This window comes from Lissotriton helveticus, chromosome 12 (assembly GCF_964261635.1).
Source record: "Lissotriton helveticus chromosome 12, aLisHel1.1, whole genome shotgun sequence".
Classification (NCBI taxonomy): Eukaryota; Metazoa; Chordata; class Amphibia; order Caudata; family Salamandridae; genus Lissotriton; species Lissotriton helveticus.
The window spans coordinates 402,209,443-402,229,746 of NC_136073.1; the positions used below are offsets into that span (position 1 = coordinate 402,209,443).

The 20,304-nt window shown below is 45.4% G+C and overlaps 1 protein-coding gene across 5 annotated transcripts in view; it reads left to right on the forward strand.

Moving 5' to 3' along the window:
* The window catches only part of NOD2 (nucleotide binding oligomerization domain containing 2), a 379,168-nt gene that overhangs the window by 319,043 nt on the left and 39,821 nt on the right, over positions 1-20,304 (forward strand). For 2 of the 5 annotated variants that reach the window (XR_013603462.1, XR_013603461.1), the window contains exon 10: positions 4,403-4,486. Coding sequence is in view for 2 of the 5 variants with exons in the window: in XM_078668543.1 (XP_078524669.1) it covers positions 2,832-2,915; positions 4,403-4,486 (168 nt within the window). In the remaining 3 variants the exon portion in view is untranslated. Of the gene's footprint in view, positions 1-2,831; positions 2,920-4,402; positions 4,487-20,304 lie in introns of those variants that run through there. The other 3 variants (XR_013603463.1, XM_078668543.1, XM_078668544.1) reach the window with 3 other exon arrangements.

The following is a 20,304-nucleotide window of genomic DNA, read 5'->3' on the forward strand; positions in this document are numbered from 1 at the left end:
TTGAAACATAACACGAGTCTAGATAAATCCTTGTTATGCATCGAGTATAAGAATAACAGGCTCTAGCTTCTTGTAGGCAAAATTATCGGAGTAAGCACAAACTCTTCAGCAAATTCAAGGACACTGGGGCAGATTTATGATGACTGGCGCATCCCCAGGGATGCGCCAGTCATCCTGCGCCGCTGCTCCGCCACCCATGGTGCGCCGCATTTACAATGCGGCGCACCATGGGGCAAAAACGGCACAGATGCGCGACGCATCTGTGCCGAAAAGGTGGCACATTGCTGGAGCTGCGTCGCAAGCGCGACGCAGCTCCAGCAAGGCTCGGGGGTGCCCCATCTCCACAATGCTGCGTCAAGACCTACGCCTGCTTCAAGCAGGCGCAGGCTTTTGACGCAGCATTGTCCTGAAAGTGACTGAGTGAAATCTTATAGATTTCACTCAGCCACTTTTGTGAGGCGCACCTGCCCCGGAACGCCCACCCTGCGCCGGAACGCCTCCTGATGGCGCAGGGCTTTACAACGTGACGCATCTCCTAGATGCGTCACGTTGTAAATAGGGCGCATTGGTTGCGCCGCCGTTGCGTCAAATAAAGTGACGCACCGGCGGCGCAAGGCCTTCATAAATCTGCCCCTATGTGTTCGATATGGGTAATTATTTTGTGGCGATATGCATATGATGAAAGTACATGCGAAGGAGGACTGAATGTGCAGGTGACTAATTACAAAACTGCTGGATTTATGGTGTGTTGGGTGGGGGGCGGCAGGGCTCGAGTCGAGAGTAGATCGTCCAGTCCAGCTTTTCAACAGGACTACAAATCCCTGAGTGTAAAGCGAAAACCTGGATTGGACAATCTACTCTCGCACAGAAAGCTCAGAACTCCGCCAGAAATAAACATAATTTGTTAATTTTAGCCAGCGCCTCTTTCAATATTACTAAACAAATTAGAATTGATAATAAAATATAAGAAAAATACATTAGTTGAGTCTGTTATAAAACAAAAAAATATATACACTAAAATGTAAACGCTGCTGACTACCACTACCTAATGCATCAGAAGAGGAAGTGTGCTTTAGCACACTTAATTGTTGAACTTGAAAAAAGTACTGGTGATACAAGACATCTCACAAACATGCACATTTTGTCACTGAGAGAGGTGCTGAGGGGGTACCACCCATGGAGAGGCATTGAGGACTGGCACTGATTGAATGATAGTGTAGGGCAGTGAGGACTGGCACCGACGATTGGTACTAACAAACTGTCTTGAGGATTGGTACTCACAGAGGAGCACTGTGGAGTGGTACTGAGTGAGGTGTTCCGAAGACTGGCGCTGAGGACTGCTACTAACAGAGGGGCACCAAGGACTGTCACTGGAGAGGGTTTATGCGGACTGGCACTGAGCGAAGGGCACTAAGGATTGGTACTCACCGAGCAGAGGGCACTAAGGATTGGTACTCACCGAGGGTCTCTCAGGACTGATACGGACCAATTGAGCATTGAAGACTGTGTTGAGTGAGGGGTACTGAGGGCAGGTACTGACGGAGTGAGCATTGAAGACTGTGTGCACTGAGGGGTACTGAGGACAGGTACTGGGTGAGTGAGCAATGCAAGTTACTATTTTTTTTGTTTCTGGCTTTGAAAACGAGGTGCACTTGACGCCTCGATGGTATTTACACACAAGGCTCTAATGGGCACCTGTGTACATAGTTCTGTGAGTGTATGGCTAATGCAACGGTCTGGCTTGGGCCTTTCGTTGAGGTCGTCTGCAGGACTGACTGTTGTGATCATGTTTCCTGATAGTAAATGAGAGTAACATAGAAGTGTTCGGCAGTAGAGGGTTTGCATCTCTAGCCTGGATGAAAGGGGAAGAGAGTGATGGTAGTAAATGGGAGGGGGCAGCATTTTTCAATTCTCGCCTAGGGCGGCAAAACACCTGGAAACGGCCCTGCTGAGAGTTCACAGATAATGCCCACACTGGAAGGTACGGCTAAGTTTTCCCATGCACGCTAAAATGGGAGTTTAAGATTAGGAGAAACAAGTGCAGCTCACCTGGCTGTAAATTACACCTGTTTGTGTTATTGTCAAAATCTTATAAAAATAAAAAGATGTAACTCCCATATGTTTGAATAAATGTATTTGTGTATGTGTACTTATTGATTTATGTGTCCGCTTTGTCTCATAGTGTGTATCTCAATGTGAGTGTTTTGGTCTTCATAAAAAAACACACTTGCGCCTCTTTTCTTCACCCTGTGTGTGAATATATGATGAATCGGCTGCAATACTTTAAAAAAGTTAGAACATTTTATTTTAACTATTGAAGTTCTTTTTTCTTTACATTTAAAAATATTTCCTAATGCCCTTGTGTCCTAGACTAGAGGCGTCGGTTATTTGTGCATTTTATCAGAATTTGAGCAGCACTTAAAACTAGTAGTTTCAGGTACATTATATCTATTGAAAAGTGTAGACAATGCCTCCTAAGTTACACCTCACTTGCCGTTCATCACATTTCCTCATGACTCCAGTGGTGCACACCTTTGAAAACGCACATACGTAAAGTAAGCGAAAAAGATGTATGTGTGTGTCCATGTACATTAAGTACACACTAGTAAATTACACAAATATATTTTACAGATTTGTGCCTTTACTCACACCATAATGACTCAAGTATGATTTTCGCAACCATAAGTTACACATTTCCCTAAGGTTAGGCCAGGACTTACACCTGAAAAATTCTTCAGAACCGTACATCTTCTTATAAACCGAGCTCAATTTGCAGTGGCATTTTCTTTTGATAATACACACTTAATATTTTATATTATTTTATTCTACAGCCTTGAAGAAAACCACCTTAAAGATGAAGATGCGTATGCCTTTGCAGATGCTTTGAAGACAAACACCAACTTGAAAATTCTAAAGTAGGAAGCGCTTTCAGTCGCACTGAAATAAAAGAATTTTTCAAAAGTACATTATCTAAAAAGAATATACATTCAGTTAGTCATTCTTTCCTGATGCTTCTTTGAGAAAGAGTGGGCTCTTACACATTCAGTTGTCCCCTTTTGTTTGAACCACACTCACAAAATGCTTTTCTGTGCCTAAATGAAATTTTGTGATGAAAAAAGTACCAATTTTTCATGACCTGGCATGATTTACTGAATCACAGAAGGAAGATATTGATGGGCACAGATGGAACTTGCAACTGGTGCAAATTTGCCAGTTGGCCGAATCTGCTGCACCCCAATAGTAAATTTGTATAAAAAAAATATGTGCCGGGGCTCTCGTCAGGAGGCAGCTTGCAACATCCCATTTCTTCTGCTAGTGCCGCCTAAAACAGAACCAACTACTAACCGTGAAAGTGGGGAGATGATGTAGTATAATGGCCGGAGCTGCCAAATTCAGAGCTAGGGGAAGCAGGTTTGAGTCTCGGCATCGGCTCAACATCCTGTTATTCCAGGCAAATCACTTAATCTCCCCGTGCCTACCATAAATGAATGTGCCCTTAACTGGTGCTCATGAAAAGCACGGGGGTTGCTGATTAAGTGCTGGTGCTGAGAACCCAAAACCACCGGCTCAAATTAAGCACTGCTGCACCCTATAGTTCTGGAACAGCCTGGGTTGTGGAAATGAGAACTCTAATGAGAGGGGAGGCTGGGACCATACACAAACGTTGTAACTGCATGTATACTCACATGGTTACCCTTAAAGTACACAGGAACACAAAAAACTTCTCAATGGCTTCCCGCACTCTCATTGTACACCTAACTATGATTATCAAAAGCTTCTGTGCAAGTGTAGGGCCGGAACGTATCTCAAACCCCCCACATGTTTTCAGAGACTATATGCGAAGAAATGTCTCCAAGTGAGAAACATTGAGGCACAAAATGGCGAAAATATATGGTCCCACTTAGCTTGCTAATTCTCCACTGGAGTAGGGTTATAGTAAAGATGCATGTGTCTGGAAATCTATGCTTTTGTTGCTGCATGAGCCTGCCTCTTCTTATGTTTATAGTTCCCAAAAAATGTAATAAATAAACCGGAATTGAAGGTGTAGTGTAATACTACGTCTCATAGATGTAATCATGTTTATTAAAAAATTGCATTCACTACTCATTCTAAGTGGATATAATTGGAAAAGACACATACACTGGAATTGGTTACGCTTGTCAAATTACATGCGTGATGAAATCAAAGCAATTTGATCTATGTGTTTACTTGAATTTCGCCCGCCCATTTGTTATCTCCCTCTTGTTATACACTTAGTTGAGTGATAAAAAGCTAAAAATGTTTGTCGGTCCCAAATTGATGGGATGTCATTCTTAAAAAATTCCAAGTGACACAATCTTGTTTCACAGTGCAATTTTACAGTCAAGTTTTAATTCACTGCCATTATTGTGTTTTTTCTTAGACTTTCTAACAATTGTATTACGGAACATGGTGTTGCAGCTCTTCATACAGCCCTTGACCACAACAATTGCATTACTTCTATCTGGTAAGTATTCATCATGACTCAAACAGTTTCTTCAGTTACTAGACCTTTGGGCAAAAGAAAACTCTTTTAATTGAACACAACAATGTAGGATGTACTGCAAACATTTTTCTTTATTAATCACAAAATATGTTTTTAAAATATTTCTTTACAGGTGGCATACTGGTAGGTGCACGATGTAAATTCTACTGCATGCTTGCAGATTTGAAGGTCTCTGATAAATGTGAACATCATTTTTCATGTTCCAGTATAAGTTATTGAAGCGTCACTTATTTGTGGGCTGTTTAATAGATTTAATTTTACATTTGTAAACTGAATCAAGTAAGTAAGTTCTAGTGAATCTTAACAAATTGTATTGCATTTTTTCAGTTATATTTATAGACACAGATTCCACATCATGTTATGCAGATTTGTAGAGCGCACTATCACCCAGGAGGATATCCTGGTGCTGAGCAGGTGTGAGCTTAGGCACACTTAGGGCCTAACGGGACTGCTTAAAAAGCCAGGTCTTCAGCTTTTTGTGGAATGCAACAAGTGAGGAGGAGGACACTCTTATATGTTGCAGCAGGTGATTTCACGCTTTAGGAATGATCAGGGCTTTAAGTGGGATGAAAAAACTGGGGGGTCTCTCATAGGGGCTTGGCCGCTGTAATTAAGGGTGTGGCTTAAAAACATAAGCTAAACATATGTGCTTATCATAGTGTGCTGCCCCACTGGTATTCTGCTGCTTCTGTCGTCCATTTATCCAGATATATAACACAAGTATCATTTCACCTGCAACAAGCCAGGACTATTCTCTTTGTCAATGGTTGTAAGTTGCATAAGATAAATAAGCAACAGCTATGACTTCGTTATGTATAATATCGAAAATGGTTTAGTTCGTGTGGGCGAGGTTGTGGCCTAATGCTAGAGCAGCAGACCTTCGAGCTGAGAAAGCAGGTTCAAGCCTGGCATCCTGTGAATCAAAAAATGAATATGTCCTTGTGCAATGTAACTGGTGCTTATGTAAAGTGCTCCAACTTTGCACCATATAATACTGAAAAACAAGTCTCTTTGAAGTTACATCAAAAGCAGTGACTTTTTTTTTTCACCCTGACGGTAAAAATGGAGTGCCCGATAGGGACCCGTCTTGGAACCTGCTTTTAAAAACTGCCAGTGCTGAGCACCGGCAGGACCCGGCACACTTAAAGCCCTGGGGATGATGTTAGGACAAGGTTTGAATGCCGGATCTGATTTTTCTGAATGTGTGAGATTTGTGCAAGTATGAGTTTGGACGAGCGGCGGTGTCTGGTAGGTTTGTGAAAGTAGATGCGATTTGTTGAGGTATGCTGAGCCAGTATTATGTAGTGCCTTGAAAGTGCTGGCACACTCAATGGGCAAAACACTGAGGACGGGAAGGCAGAACTTGGTAATAAATTGTGGTTGAGATTAAATCAAGCTTTCCACCCCTCACTTTTTTTTCTTTTCCTCAGTGACAGCAGTGTTCAGCATCACCCATCTCACCATCGCAAAGCACTGCAAACTAGTCAGCCAACCATGTGAAAAGTGTTGAAGTGCCAGCCTGCATATGATAGGAGACATCCTGCATGTAGAATGCCAACTTAATGCTCAGTCTGCCCTCATATTTGCTGAAAATTGTTTCATTTTTCTTTGTGCAGTATGGAGGCTTCTAATGCCTCATTGCTTTCTTTGACCCACAATAGAAGATAGCAAATCATTGCTTTTTCTTCAGGACACCATTACCAGATTACCAACTGCAGTTACATGAACTGCGGGGTGCACTGAGCAACGTAGAGCAGGATTCACATAGACAAGTGCACAAATCACATGCTACGTGACAGTCATTGTGCACTGGGTGTGTTGTGATGGTGCATTCTCCCACTTTAGCAGCCCACACCATCAAGCAAGTCTCTGCTTCCAGATGTTTGATGAGCTCACACAAAGGCCCCAGACATAGGACTTAAGCCGGATGCTGTGATCAGAGTGGCTGCACCCATATTCCATGCAGGTTGGGTTTGGGAGAGCCCAACCAAAGAGCAATGTAAATTCTGCTCGAAGCCTAGCGAATATTACACGCATACCATATTTTTGACAGGTGCTCTGTCTGGTTGTAGACTGCTTTCTGAATGATACAGCAGTTTTGGAAAAGCTGATGTGTGCTCACACTTTAGCTGGTGATACATGGCATTCAGTGTCCTGACCTCCTACAAGGACAGACATAATAATTCGCCTTCCTTGCAGGGTGGTAAGTTATTTACAGGAGGCCACTAGTAGGGTGAAGTGTCTCAACATTTGCTTAGCAAGAGTCTACCATCGGTTAATTCTATTGAACTTGTTCCTGGGCGAATGTAAAGACATAGCTAATAATTTTAAAGCCATAGCACAAATTATATGTTCTAGCCTAGTATATTTATAAAATGCATCATTCATTAAAACTATCACTTGTGTGAATATATCAATGTAAAAAACAAATTATAACTATTTATTTCATACAAACTTTTTGAATACATATTTTAAATCTGTTTTATGAGTACCTATACTAAATATATAGAAGAACATGATCCGAGTTTGTGACCTATTTAATTTCGATCGTAAGGCTTAAACCTTGGTCAGTTGAAACTTTAGGTTAGGCCATATAGTTTTTTCTCTAAAAGACAAAGGAATTTAGCTACACAAAGTTAGAAGACTGTGTTGTTCGTTTTAAAATATTCAATCTGAAGCTTGCCAAAATGAATGGATGAAAGGCTAGCACAGCAGAGCTCTTCTCTCTTTTAAAAGTGTAGCATTAATACAAACTACATGAATTCTAGTTTCAACAGCTTTATTACATAAACTGCATTGACTGCTTTTTCTTTGTTTAGACCATTTTGGAAGAAAGTCTAGTGTCGGTAAAGCACCAATATGATATTCCATAAAACTTTTTTAAAGAATTTTGAATAACGTGACAATATAGAGAGGTCAGATTTATTGTTTATAATCATCCGTGCACAGGACCACTTTGCCAGCTCGTTTTTGTCCTGGAGGTAGGATGGTGTCTGCATGTTTTTATTAACATGCTTTCTGAATTCAATTAAGGTGACTGTAGTCCAAAGCTCTCTTATTTGCAGATTAGTTAGTGTTTCGATCAAATAACGAAGAAAAAGAGCGTTCTCGTTGGAGCTGATGATTTCAGGCCAGAGTCATTGATCAAGTGAGACCTCTTTTGATGACCTAGACTTGAAGCACATTCTCACAAAACTATCTTGTCTAGCACTAGTTTGTGTTGTAAACCCGAATGCTAAGAAATTGTAAACTTGCACGAAAATTGATTCATCAGGGAAGGGAAGTGATGATTAATCGCTGGCAAAATTTATGGGTCAACTTAAAAGACAGAGGTGGGTTTCAACTAGAGTCTAAAAACTACACTACAAAAAAAGCTAAACTTAGAGTACGAGGTAGACTAGGCATGGGCAGGGGGCTCGGGACATTCTGCTAGCACTGCTACGTTTTGTGTAAGAGGTTATGGCTTTTGAAGTCCTTATGAGCTGTCCTGCACCAGGCTTGTTTCACTGCAAAGATATGGGGCTCAGTGTAGCAGTGCTTCCCCGCAGAGGGCCTAGTGACTTGGAAATTGTCAATGCCCTTTAATGTGTGAAAAGGGTGTTTTGTGGGAGTCACTCCTTTATTTCAAGACTAAAAGGAACTTGTAGCCCATACTGGCCTGTGTAGCCATAGAAAGGCTAGGTTGCTGGACAGCTAGAGTTCCATTGGAGGGTGTTCAGTGCATCTGCTTGCATAGTAAACATTGTTGCAGGATTCTGCTAAGAAACAGAACTGTGCCTTGGGATCACAGTGAGTCAGAATGTAGGGACTGAGTCTCCTTAGCACATCAGTACCCATAGGCCCAAATCCTACTAGCTAACAGTGCCTCATCTGCCCTACTCACCTTCCCAGAGTGACAGGTGAATTGGCAACCTAGAACACGAACCTCTAGTCTCCAAGGGAACTGTGGAAACAGATCATCTCCTTTCATTTCTCACAGATGCGTGTCCATAATAAACAAACGAAAGACACAAGGAAAGTTTACAATTTTTATTGAAGCTACCTTAGTCTGTTATGAAGGAGCTGTGCTGCGATTAGAAAATATATACACTAAGCAAAGTAATCAGCATTACTAGCAAACAATACAAGCATTGGAAATGCAATAGGGCTCGCATTAGGAAAGTTTGAGCTATTGGTCTTATAAATGATTTTTTTTTATTTATGTGTTATATTTTAAAATAGCTAAATTAATAGCTTTGTCATTTACAATGCCAATAGTTATAACTTTTGCAAATGTGACACCTATAGCATTTGTAATGCAACATGTTTTGTATTTACATGACTTAGATGTATTGATATTACAAATAACAATGGCTTTTAATTTTTTTAAATAATTAATACTTAAATAATTTATTTAATTTGTAATGGCAATAGCTTAAACTTTTGTAAATAACTTTTGTGAAGATTATGTTCAGTGTTTTTTATTGTGACGAAAATCAAAGAACAGAAGTGAAATATTAACATCTTTTTGTGATTTGTAATAAAGCGTGAAAGCTTGAAAACAGCTTGAAACATTGAAAGAACATATTTGAACCAGTGATGCTGTGGTTGCGCTGAGTGATGCTGTGGTTGCGCTGAGTGATGCTGTGGTTGCGCTGAGTGATGCTGTGGTTGCGCTGAGTGATGCTGTGGTTGCGCTGAGTGATGCTGTGGTTGCGCTGAGTGATGCTGTGGTTGCGCTGAGTGGTGTGTGCATCGGTGGAGCTTAGTGGGTGCATTGGTGGAGCTGTTTGGTGTGTGCATTGGTGGAGCTTAGTTGGAGCATCGGTGGAGCTGTGTGGTGGGTGCATCGGTGGAGCAGCTGTGTGGTGGGTGCATCGGTGGAGCTGTGTGGTGGGTGCCTCAGTGGAGCTGTGTGGTGGGTGCCTCGGTGGAGCTTTGTGGTGGGTGCATCGGTGGAGCTGTGCGGTGGGTGCATCGGTGGAGCTGGGTGGTGGGGGCATCGGTGGAGCTGGGTGGTGGGTGCATCGGTGGAGCTGTGTGGTGGGTGCATCGGTGGAGCTGTGTGGTGGTTGCATCGGTGGAGCTGTGTGGTGGTTGCATCGGTGGAGCTGTGTGGTGGGTGCATCGGTGGAGCTGTGTGGTGGGTGCCTTGGTGGAGCTGTATGGTGGGTGCATCGGTGGAGCTGTGTCGGTTGAGCTGTGTGGTGGGGGCATCGGTGGAGCTGGGTGGTGGGTGCATCGGTGGAGCTGTGTGGTGGGGCATCGGTGGAGCTGGGTGGTGGGTGCATCGGTGGAGCTGTGTTGGTGGAGCTGTGTGGTGGTTGCATCAGTGGAGCTGTGTGGTGGGTGCATCGGTGGAGCTGTGTGGTGGGTGCGTCGGTGGAGCTGTGTGGTGTGTGCATTGGTAGAGCTGTGTGGTGGGTGCATCGGTGGAGCTGTGTGGTGGGTGCCTCGGTGGAGCTGTGTGGTGGGTGCCTTGGTGGAGCTGTGTGGTGGGTGCATCGGTGGAGCTGTGTGGTGGGTGCATCAGTAGAGCTGTGTGGGTTGAGCTGTGTGGTAGGGGCATCTGTGGAGCTGGGTGGTGGGTGCATCGGTGGAGCTGTGTTGGTGGAGCTGTGTGGTGGTTGTATCAGTGGAGCTGTGTGGTGGGTGCATCGGTGGAGCTGTGTGGTGGGTGCATCGGTGGAGCTGGGTGTATCTGTGGAGCTGTGTGGTGGGTGCATCGGTGTAGCTGTGTGGTGGGTGCTTCGGTGGAGCTGTGTGGTGGGTGCATCTGTGGAGCTGTGTGGTGGGTGCATCGGTGGAGTTGTGTGGTGGGTGCCTCGGTGGAGCTGTGTGGTGGGTGCATCGGTGGAGCTGTGTGGTGGGTGCCTTGGTGGAGCTGTGTGGTGGGTGCCTCAGTGGAGCTGTGTGGTGGGTGGAGCTGTGTGGTGGGTGCATCGGTGGAGCTGTGTCGGTGGAGCTGGGTGGTGGTTGCATCGGTGGAGCTGGGTGGTGGGTGCATCGGTGGAGCTGGGTGGTGGGTGCATCGGTGGAGCTGTGTGGTGGGTGCATCGGTGGATCTGTGTCGGTGGAGCTGGGTGGTGGGTGCATCGGTGGAGCTGTGTCGGTGGAGCTGGGTGGTGGTTGCATCGGTGGAGCTGGGTGGTGGGTGCATCGGTGGAGCTGTGTCGGTGGAGCTGTGTGGTGGCTGCATTGGTGGAGCTGTGTGGTGGGTGCATCGGTGAAGCTGTGTGGTGGGTCGTTCGGTGGAGCTGTGTGGTGGGTGCCTCGGTGGAGCTGCGTGGTGGGTGCATCGGTGGAGCTGTGTGGTGGGTGCATTGGTGGAGCTTAGTTGGAGCATCGGTGGAGCTGTGTGGTGGGTGCATCGGTGGAGCGGTGTGGTGGGTGCATCAGTGGAGGTGTGTGGTGGGTGCATCGGTGGAGCTGTGTCGTTGGAGCTGTGTGCTGGGTGCATCGGTGGAGCTGGGTGGTGGGTGCATCGGTGGAGCTGTGTGGTGGGTGCATCGGTGGAGCTGTGTAGATGGAGCTGTGTGGTGGGTGCATCTGTTGAGCTGTGTGGTGGGTGCATCTGTGGAGCTGTTTGGTGGGTGCCTCGGTTATTTTCTTTCTATTTTGTAAAGGAGTCAGGTAAACGGAGCTACCAGGGAATATACATCAACTACCTTTTTGCACTCTAGGATCAAAATGTGCTATAAGGTGTCTGAAAGATGGCATGTTGACGCTATACAAAGGACAGGACCTATACTAATATCCAGAGAATAAAACATTTTTAAAAAGTCTTTTTAGCTTAAAGGCTAGCTCAAGCCCGGCTCATTCCTCCTTCGGGGAGTCAAAAATCTCTAAAATGTATAGACGCAATATGCAGGCACTACACAAAATACAAATAAATAAACAAATAAATATATAAATGAAGAAATGTGTCTAGCTTGTAAACAATGCCGCGTGGCATATCTAGCTTTTCTTCAATCGCTGCAGGCTATGCAAGTGATCGGACGTGACTGGAGGGCTACATGTTGGTGCTATACAAAGCACCCATACCTACAATAGTAATATAATATGGTATACCAAAAAGTGAGTACTTGCTGCTCTGGAACGTCTAAGTAATCTGAAGTTTTCGAACAGCAAATTGTTAGCCCTATACCAAATAGGAGCACACATTTGAAGGAAATACATTTTGATGTCTCCTCTGTGATAGTACAGCACTATGCCTCTCTTACCCAACACTCACAGACCGCCACGTCAACACAGTCTGCGAGTTCCATTAGGGTTTGTGATAGAGGAAATATGTCGTTTTTATTTGTAACACGTTTAGATATAAGCCTGTATTTATTTCTACGAAGCCCTGCTTCTGGCAATCGAACAGTGTACATTTCAAGCCAACAATCGAAGCCATTGTAGAAAAAAACAAGCAAAGTCTGCGCTGCACATTATCAGTCTGTCATATTTTGCTAAAGCACTGAAATTTATAAGCAGCAATGTGCAGGAGATGGTGTGGGGGTGGGGGAGGCAAATTGCAAGCCGGGAAGGGTGGCGAAGCCCTGAATTGCTTTGCAAACAAAGGGAGGGAGCGGAGACGACCACCTCTGTTTCTGAGCATCTGAATAATAAAGCACCGAGTCAGGGAAACCCTGGCACAGACTGTAAAACTGAAGCAGTGGAAGAGGACAAGTCCTGGTGGCGAAAGATGGGAGTCAACAATTGAGAAAACAAGTTGAACAAGTTTTAAAAGGAGACGAAACTGAAAGTACGGCCGGCCGGCCGTGAATAATTAGGGGGTGAGAAATGCGCTGGGAGGGCTGCCTTTGATGTGGTAATGCGAGGCAGGCAGGCAGGTGGCTGGTGGCATTGTGCACGTGCTTTTTAGGGCTTGCGCTTGCGCAATGACCTAAAAAGCACATGCACTGCAAGGAATCGCCAGTGGAATCGCCAGTGGTGGTTAAGCTCTGTTTAAGCCACAATAGAGCTTCGCCAGCTATACGCAGAAGCGCATCAGCAGGCGAGCCCTAAAAAAGCCCTACAGTGACTAATGATATATCTGTCTAGGTCTACCCTCACTACATGAGCACTGCGATATATCCTTGATCTCTGGGACTAGCACCGTACCCCATACCTGGCATTTGTAGTTAGGTGGTCCACATCAAAGGTGTAAGCTTAGGTTATGCAAGGTTGGTGCGCCCAATCCAGGCCTTTCACCGCTGCTAGAATTCGCCTCTCTGTTTTCCAAAGGGCAAGTCATAGTTTATATGATAAGAACTACCATGTTGGAAAACAGCAGCTGTGCAACTGTGTTGTCTCTAAAAGCATTAGGAGATATTGCTGACAGAATACAAGAAAAACAGTGCATCATGTTGTTCAACCTTGTATGAAATGTTCATACTGCATCCCAAGAAGAACTGAATAATAATAATAACATGTACAGTACATTTCTAAAATTATATTATGGCACAAAATAAATGTGTTATATGTGGTTGTCCAAAGCAACGGCAGCCTAAAACGTTCAATACACTAAAAGAAGGGAGAATCAAAAGGGAACATACTACAAAATGACCTGCATATGAACTATATCTGTCTTGAACCATGACCTCATTTCGGGCAACTTTTCAGTAGATATTTGAGTAGGAAAAAAACGGTTGAATGGAGGTATCCAAAATGACCCGTGCATTTGAATTGAGTCTGTGAGTGTGAAGGAGCGCATATCTGGAGACAAATATACCCAAATCCTGTTTGAAACTGTTAGTTAAGAAAAAATCAAGTTACATAATATTCCTTTTGTTATGTGTGGTCAGTTCATGATGGGTTGCTAGCAGAATGTATTTACAAATGTGGGTGCACAAATTGGAGTTTGCCCCTTTGTCTAGTAAAGGTTTGGCTGTAGTTTAGGTTTGCCACTAAGAGACTTTTAATTGAACAGCATTGAATAAAACACAATCAGAACAGTCGCTGCAATCAAGAAGGCAATTTGCAGACATACTTAAGTATAATAACTCCAGAATAAGTGGAAAATATTGAGGGTACAAATATTTACATTGCAAATGTTAACTTAAATGCTAAGAAAGGAAACACAACACAATGCCTAATTATCAAGAGGTTTGAAGTTCCAGTGCATCCCTCACTCTTCACCACACCAGTACAACTCCATTTTCCAATTTTCCTTACCTCCACTCCTTAATCACAGACAGTAGCCTGACCACATACTTCTATCATTCAGTGGCTGAGGTGGCTGTCGATCCCTATTGGTTGTAACCCACAAGCAGCAGAATTAGTAGCAAAAAGAAATGGAGTTAGGGAGAGTGAAACCCTTTGACCTAATCCTTCTCTTTTACAACCCTTACTTCTTTCAGTTTACCACTTGCTACGGCAATCATCTTTTCTCTTCTATCCAGCCACAAACCTTGAGGGCAAAAATAAGAAAGAAAGTTAGGACAATTGAGACACATCACTTACGGCCAGCCTTTCTTCTCGCACACCCCTTACTCTTACTTCTCTTCGTTACCCACCTGCTGAGCAGGGCACCTCGTTTCATCAACAGGGCAAAACATCTAGGAAGGAACAATGAGGGAAAGAGAGTTAGAGAGATGCATTCACTTTGCGAGTGGAGCACCCGCACCTTCACTAAACGCACTTGCTTGTCCACCTTCACCATCACTCCCATCCATACAGATAATCTGGAAAATAAAAGATGACCGAAAAGGAGAGCCAGGGAGGGAGATGGACTTTGAGTATCTTCTTGAACTGAGATTGAAAGCCTCACTTAGCTCCACCCTGTTTTTCCACCTCTGACACTGGTCTACTCATCCATCCACACATCCTGGAACATAAAAGAAAGGAGAGCCAAAGAAACAAATGAGTTAAAGAAAGAAAAAAGAAACTGAAGGGCAACCACGAAGGATGATGGCAAGAACCCAATAAAACATCCCTGTACCATAGTACTGACCGCGCAGAGCTCATAGAGTGCCACAACCAACTGCATCATTGCCAGCAGTTCTATCCGTTTGCTTAGATGGTGCTGCAGCAGGTGCCAACTGCCTTCTCCTGACTTGCTGGATTGCTCATTTTTTCCTTTGAAGGCATAGAAACTGCACTGGGTGGAGATGTCTTGCATCAGGCTTAGGGTCTTCAAAAAGGTTATAGGCTGCATTTCACCACACACCATTGTTATGTTCCCTGAAAGGAAACTATCAAAATTTTTGGAGGAAAAGTACAACTCACAGATATCCCTCCCACTAAATTATGCTAGTGTGAGGAATTAGACAAACATTTGTTAAAATGCTGAGTTTTTCCCCGAAGTTTGCCCACACACAAGTATTGGTATTTTACAACAAATTTATATTTATTATGTGCTATTCTCCTACAAATAGTGTAAGAATTGTTGATTATTAATAACATCATTACTCAACCATAACAAATTAGTCTAATTCTGACCTATGTCACAACTAGCTGACTTACAGTGTGGTTTATTTTAGAATATCTATATTGAGTCATGTAAAATTCTGTAGAGCCTTATGCCATCGGCCTGAAGTCAGGGATTTGCCTCTACTTCCCTTCAGCAACCGGTACTTCTGCCGTGCCACGCCCCCACTACCTGCATCTTTTATACGTTTTCCGTACTTGGTTATTTGTGGAGCAAGCAGAGGTCTGCTAAATCTGAGCTCCTGTATTTGTTACACTGAATAGCAAGCAATGCTTCATTCAGATTTCAAAAAGCATAATGGAGCACCCGCCATTGTATTTTTTAGATCCTGTGATATCCAACGATGTATGGCATTTACAGTTGCAGAGCTGATCCACAGCTACTGCAAAAACAAACTGCTGCATAGTGGAAAATACCTTCTTTGGTTTATCAATGTGAGCAATGGAAAATACATGGTAATTGAGCTAACAATGTATAAGTCTCGACCTAAAGCAGAAATGTGCATGTTAGTTGTGAATAAGTACCATCAAGCACTTCGGTGCATTTTATGCGAAAACAATGGCCATAATACCATTCAGCCAGAGGCGTAGCTAGAGCTTGTGGCGCCCGGGGCTATCCCTCAGATTGCCGCCCCTTGGGGGGTGATGGGTGCTGGGGAAAAAGGGCGGCGAACACTTTAAAGAAGTCGGAGAGAGACATAGTATCACCGCTAATAGTTACCTCGATCATGCAAGTTACATGCACATACATGACACGGTCCAAGGCTACACAGTTGAATACACCGGTGACTGGCAGAGTGATGAAGAGGATGAGGAGGGTGTGGGGGAGAGCGGCTAGGAGGTGATGACTAGAATGAGGAGGGCTAGTGTGAGGGAGAGAGGCCAGGGAGTTATGAAAAGAATGAAGAAGGTCGGTGTGAGGGAGAGAGACCAGGGAGTGATGAAAAGAATGAGGAAGGTTGGTATGAGGGAGAGAAGCCAGGGAGTGATGAAGAGAATGAGGAGGGCTGGTGTGAGGGAAAGAGGCCAGGAAGTAATGAAGAGAATGAGGAGGGCAGGTGTGAGGGAGAGAGGCCAGGGAGTGATTAAAAGAATGAAGAAGGCTGGTGTGAGGGAGAGAGGCCAGGGAGTGATGAAAAGAATGAGGAAGGTTGGTATGAGGGAGAGAAGCCAGGGAGTGATGAAGAGAATGAGGAGGGCTGGTGTGAGGGAAAGAGGCCAGGAAGTAATGAAGAGAATGAGGAGGGCAGGTGTGAGGGAGAGAGGCCAGGGAGTGATTAAAAGAATGAAGAAGGCTGGTGTGAGGGAGAGAGGCCAGGGAGTGATGAAAAGAATGAGGAAGGTTGGTATGAGGGAGAGAAGCCAGGGAGTGATGAAGAGAATGAGGAGGGCTGGTGTGAGGGAAAGAGGCCAGGAAGTAATGAAGAGAATGAGGAGGGCAGGTGTGAGGGAGAGAGGCCAGGGAGTGATTAAAAGAATGAAGAAGGCTGGTGTGAGGGAGAGAGGCCAGGGAGTGATGAAAAGAATGAGGAAGGTTGGTATGAGGGATAGAAGCCAGGGAGTGATGAAGAGAATGAGGAGGGCTGGTGTGAGGGAAAGAGGCCAGGAAGTAATGAAGAGAATGAGGAGGGCAGGTGTGAGGGAGAGAGGCCAGGGAGTGATTAAAAGAATGAAGAAGGCTGGTGTGAGGGAGAGAGGCCAGGGAGTGATGAAAAGAATGAGGAAGGTTGGTATGAGGGAGAGAAGCCAGGGAGTGATGAAGAGAATGAGGAGGGCTGGTGTGAGGGAAAGAGGCCAGGAAGTAATGAAGAGAATGAGGAGGGCAGGTGTGAGGGAGAGAGGCCAGGGAGTGATTAAAAGAATGAAGAAGGCTGGTGTGAGGGAGAGAGGCCAGGGAGTGATGAAAAGAATGAGGAAGGTTGGTATGAGGGAGAGAAGCCAGGGAGTGATGAAGAGAATGAGGAGGGCTGGTGTGAGGGAAAGAGGCCAGGAAGTAATGAAGAGAATGAGGAGGGCTGGTGTGAGGGAAAGAGGCCAGGAAGTAATGAAGAGAATGAGGAGGGCAGGTGTGAGGGAGAGAGGCCAGGGAGTGATTAAAAGAATGAAGAAGGCTGGTGTGAGGGAGAGAGGCCAGGGAGTGATGAAAAGAATGAGGAAGGTTGGTATGAGGGAGAGAAGCCAGGGAGTGATGAAGAGAATGAGGAGGGTGTGACGGAGAGAGGCCAGGGAGTGATGAAAAGAATGAGGAAGGTTGGTATGAGGGAGAGAAGCCAGGGAGTGATGAAGAGAATGAGGAAGGTTGGTATGAGGGAGAGAAGCCAGGGAGTGATGAAGAGAATGAGGAGGGTGTGACGGAGAGAGGCCATGTAGTGATGAAGAGAATGAGGGGGGTGTGAAGAAGAGAGGCCAGGGAGTAATGAAGAGGATGAAGGGTGGCGGCGGTGAGCATGACATGTTTACAAAAGAAAAACAATTTAGTGCCATGAGGCGACTCAGTTCTTGGTTATGAGCTCTAAAGCTTTTCTAACAAAACACAAGGTAGCATAGGACAAACCGGAGAGAGGGCTTCATTTTCCTAATGGGCTGGAAGTGCAGCCAATGGTGGGGAGCTGAGAGCGGACTGTGGGCTGAGCCTGTAACCGATACCCCCAAGTCTACCCAGGGCACGGGAAGGGAGCCAGGAGTCACTGCCGAGACTCGAGACACAGGCTAGGAGGCAGCCCCAGGGCAGGGCTGCTGATAATCCATCTGCCCCTATGCATTCATCTATCCATCTGGCCCTGCACCTGAATCCATCAATACAGGCAGACTTGCGTCCACCCACCCACCTACAGTGCAAACACACACACTTATCTCTGTTCACCAAACTACTCCTCCATCCAAACTCCTTCCTTCATCCATCTATTCGCCCATTTCCATGCATCTATCTACACATTTGTACCCATTATTCCATTCACCCATTGATACTGATGCATTCCTTTATCTATTCATTGCTCCATATGCAAGTTTTCTAACCGCACATTTATGCATAAATCCTTACACCGACCCACAGCTGTGTAATTATCTTTCTATACACCAATACCTGTCAGTCTATACAGAAATACATGTATGTAACGATTCATCTTTGTAACCACTTAGGCGTGTATTCATTGATGCATCCCCATATGCATTCAGGAATGCATGCAGTATGTCTGTGGCCCCGTGTGTGCTTGCATTTGTGTTATTTGTGACTGTCCAGCCCTGATTTCGGTGAGCGTTCCCTGTAAAACGAAAGTTTCAATGTCACTCTTTTAAAGTAATTCTTTACCGTACGAATCATCGCTAGGCAGAGCAGCAGATGAGAGTGGGTAACGTCCGAGCAGAAGGACTGCCACCTGGCAAAAGTTCTCAGGCACAACGTCGGATTTTATTATACCCTTGATCAGTGTCGCTCACGCCTACCCCTCTGAAAACGTTTAGAAAGTAGCTCTCCTCTTACCTCACTCTACAGTCTCCACGGCAGGCAGGGGTTGGTTGGTTGGTTAGTTCACTTCTGCTGCTGCAGCCGCCAGGCAGCAAATCGCCCAGGGCCAGCTGCACTGCCACTGCCCCAGGCCAGAATTGGCTCCTCACGAGAGCGCGTAGTGGTGAAGCGCGTGATGCATCACTTCTACGTTCTCATTGCGAGGACTGGCCAAAATGATGTCCAGGGCGTCATTGGTAGCGCTCGCACGCTACAAGATTGACAGCCCTGGGACGGACCAACGACAAGCAAGTACAACCGCGGGACGCCACTGTGGCAATTGACAGCACTGCAGGCGCACAACAAGCAGGTCAGGTGCGCTTGGCCGCTTGGCGCTTGCACTTTCAAACGTGGCCGCGCGTGTGGCACTGGTGGCCCGTTGCGGCAGCCTTTATAATTTATTTGGGGACACTGACAATACTGTGACCGACAGTAGTAACAGTGAGTGTCCCCAAATAAATTATAAAGGCCACAGCAACTGGCCATCAGTGCCGTGCGGCCGCCGCAAAATAGTGCCGCCTGGGGTGAACTGCCCCCACCGCCCCTGATTCTGATCCAACTTCCTACTTTTGACCTTTTGACCAATCTGATATTCCCTAATTCTGACAAACGACTCCATGCACATGGATCAGTTAGCTCTGCAGTACTCTGGATGAATTTCCTCACCACCTTTGTTCCACCAGAAAAAATGAGTTTCCCTCATATATTAGACAATTTCTCTTGATTGAAATGTAATATTCAAGGCATGGTAGCAATAGATCACATGCTGTGCATAGCTCGCCATCTAGTGTTGGGTCCGGACGTTAGCATTTTGTTTTTCTTCGAAGAAGTCTTTCCAGTCACAGGATAGATGACTCCTCCTTTCGGTGATAGTGCGCATGGGCATCGACTCCATTGTTAGATTGTTTTTTTCTGCCATGGGCTTCTGACGTTTATCGATGTGCTCCGGTGCGACACCGTTTCTTCAGTTTCCCTCGGTGCGCAAGATACTCACCCTCGACGGTATTGTTTTCGATCGCGTCTCCCTTTCTATCGCATATTGTATTTACTTAATAAAACTAATGTTTCGATCGGAAAGCTTGTGGAAGGCCATTGGGCCAACCCGCAGTCGATGGAATGATCTCCCTTCAAATTCTGCCCTCGATGTCGCGCAAAATACCCATGCACCGACTCACACGACGTGTGTAATCTGTGTTTGTCCCCTGAACACAGAGAACAACATTGTGATGCATGCCAGGCTCTCTTCTCCAAAAAAACACTTTGCGACCGTCAGGCTAAACGTCCCGGCATGCAGAGCCAGAACACAAGCTCTATTGCAGACATCTTTGGTTTGGATGAAGAGGCCGGGGAGGCCATGGGAGCCGAGGAAGAGCAGGAGCCGGTCACCATTTCAGAGCTCGACTCCGATCAAGAGAACGACATCCCACATGGACAACATACCGTGAGTACAGCATCCCCCGTCTCGTCCCAAGAAACAACGCAACATAAAAAGAAGGCTCTGGTCCAAACTGCGCCCTCGGGCTCCGTTCGGAACCAAGACCACACTTCCAACACCCTGCCTTCTGGCTCAGCACTGAAGCCTACTAAGAGCCTTCTGCCTCCAAAAAGACTCCCTCCAAGTCGAGCATCGAGCCGAGACCTTCGGGGTTGAAACACAAGCCCGGCACCAACCCCCACCATTCGGCCCCAAAACACACTTCGGATCCGAAGAAACCAATGCTTCCGACTCCGGCACCGAAAATGTTGGCGCCGAAACAGTCAGATGTGACCTAAACACGTAAAAAGCACAGGTTTTTTGATACGATCAAGAAACCGGATCCGAAACAGAAATTGTTGTATATTCATCCTCATACTGGACATATCACCCCTAAAGTGACTTTAA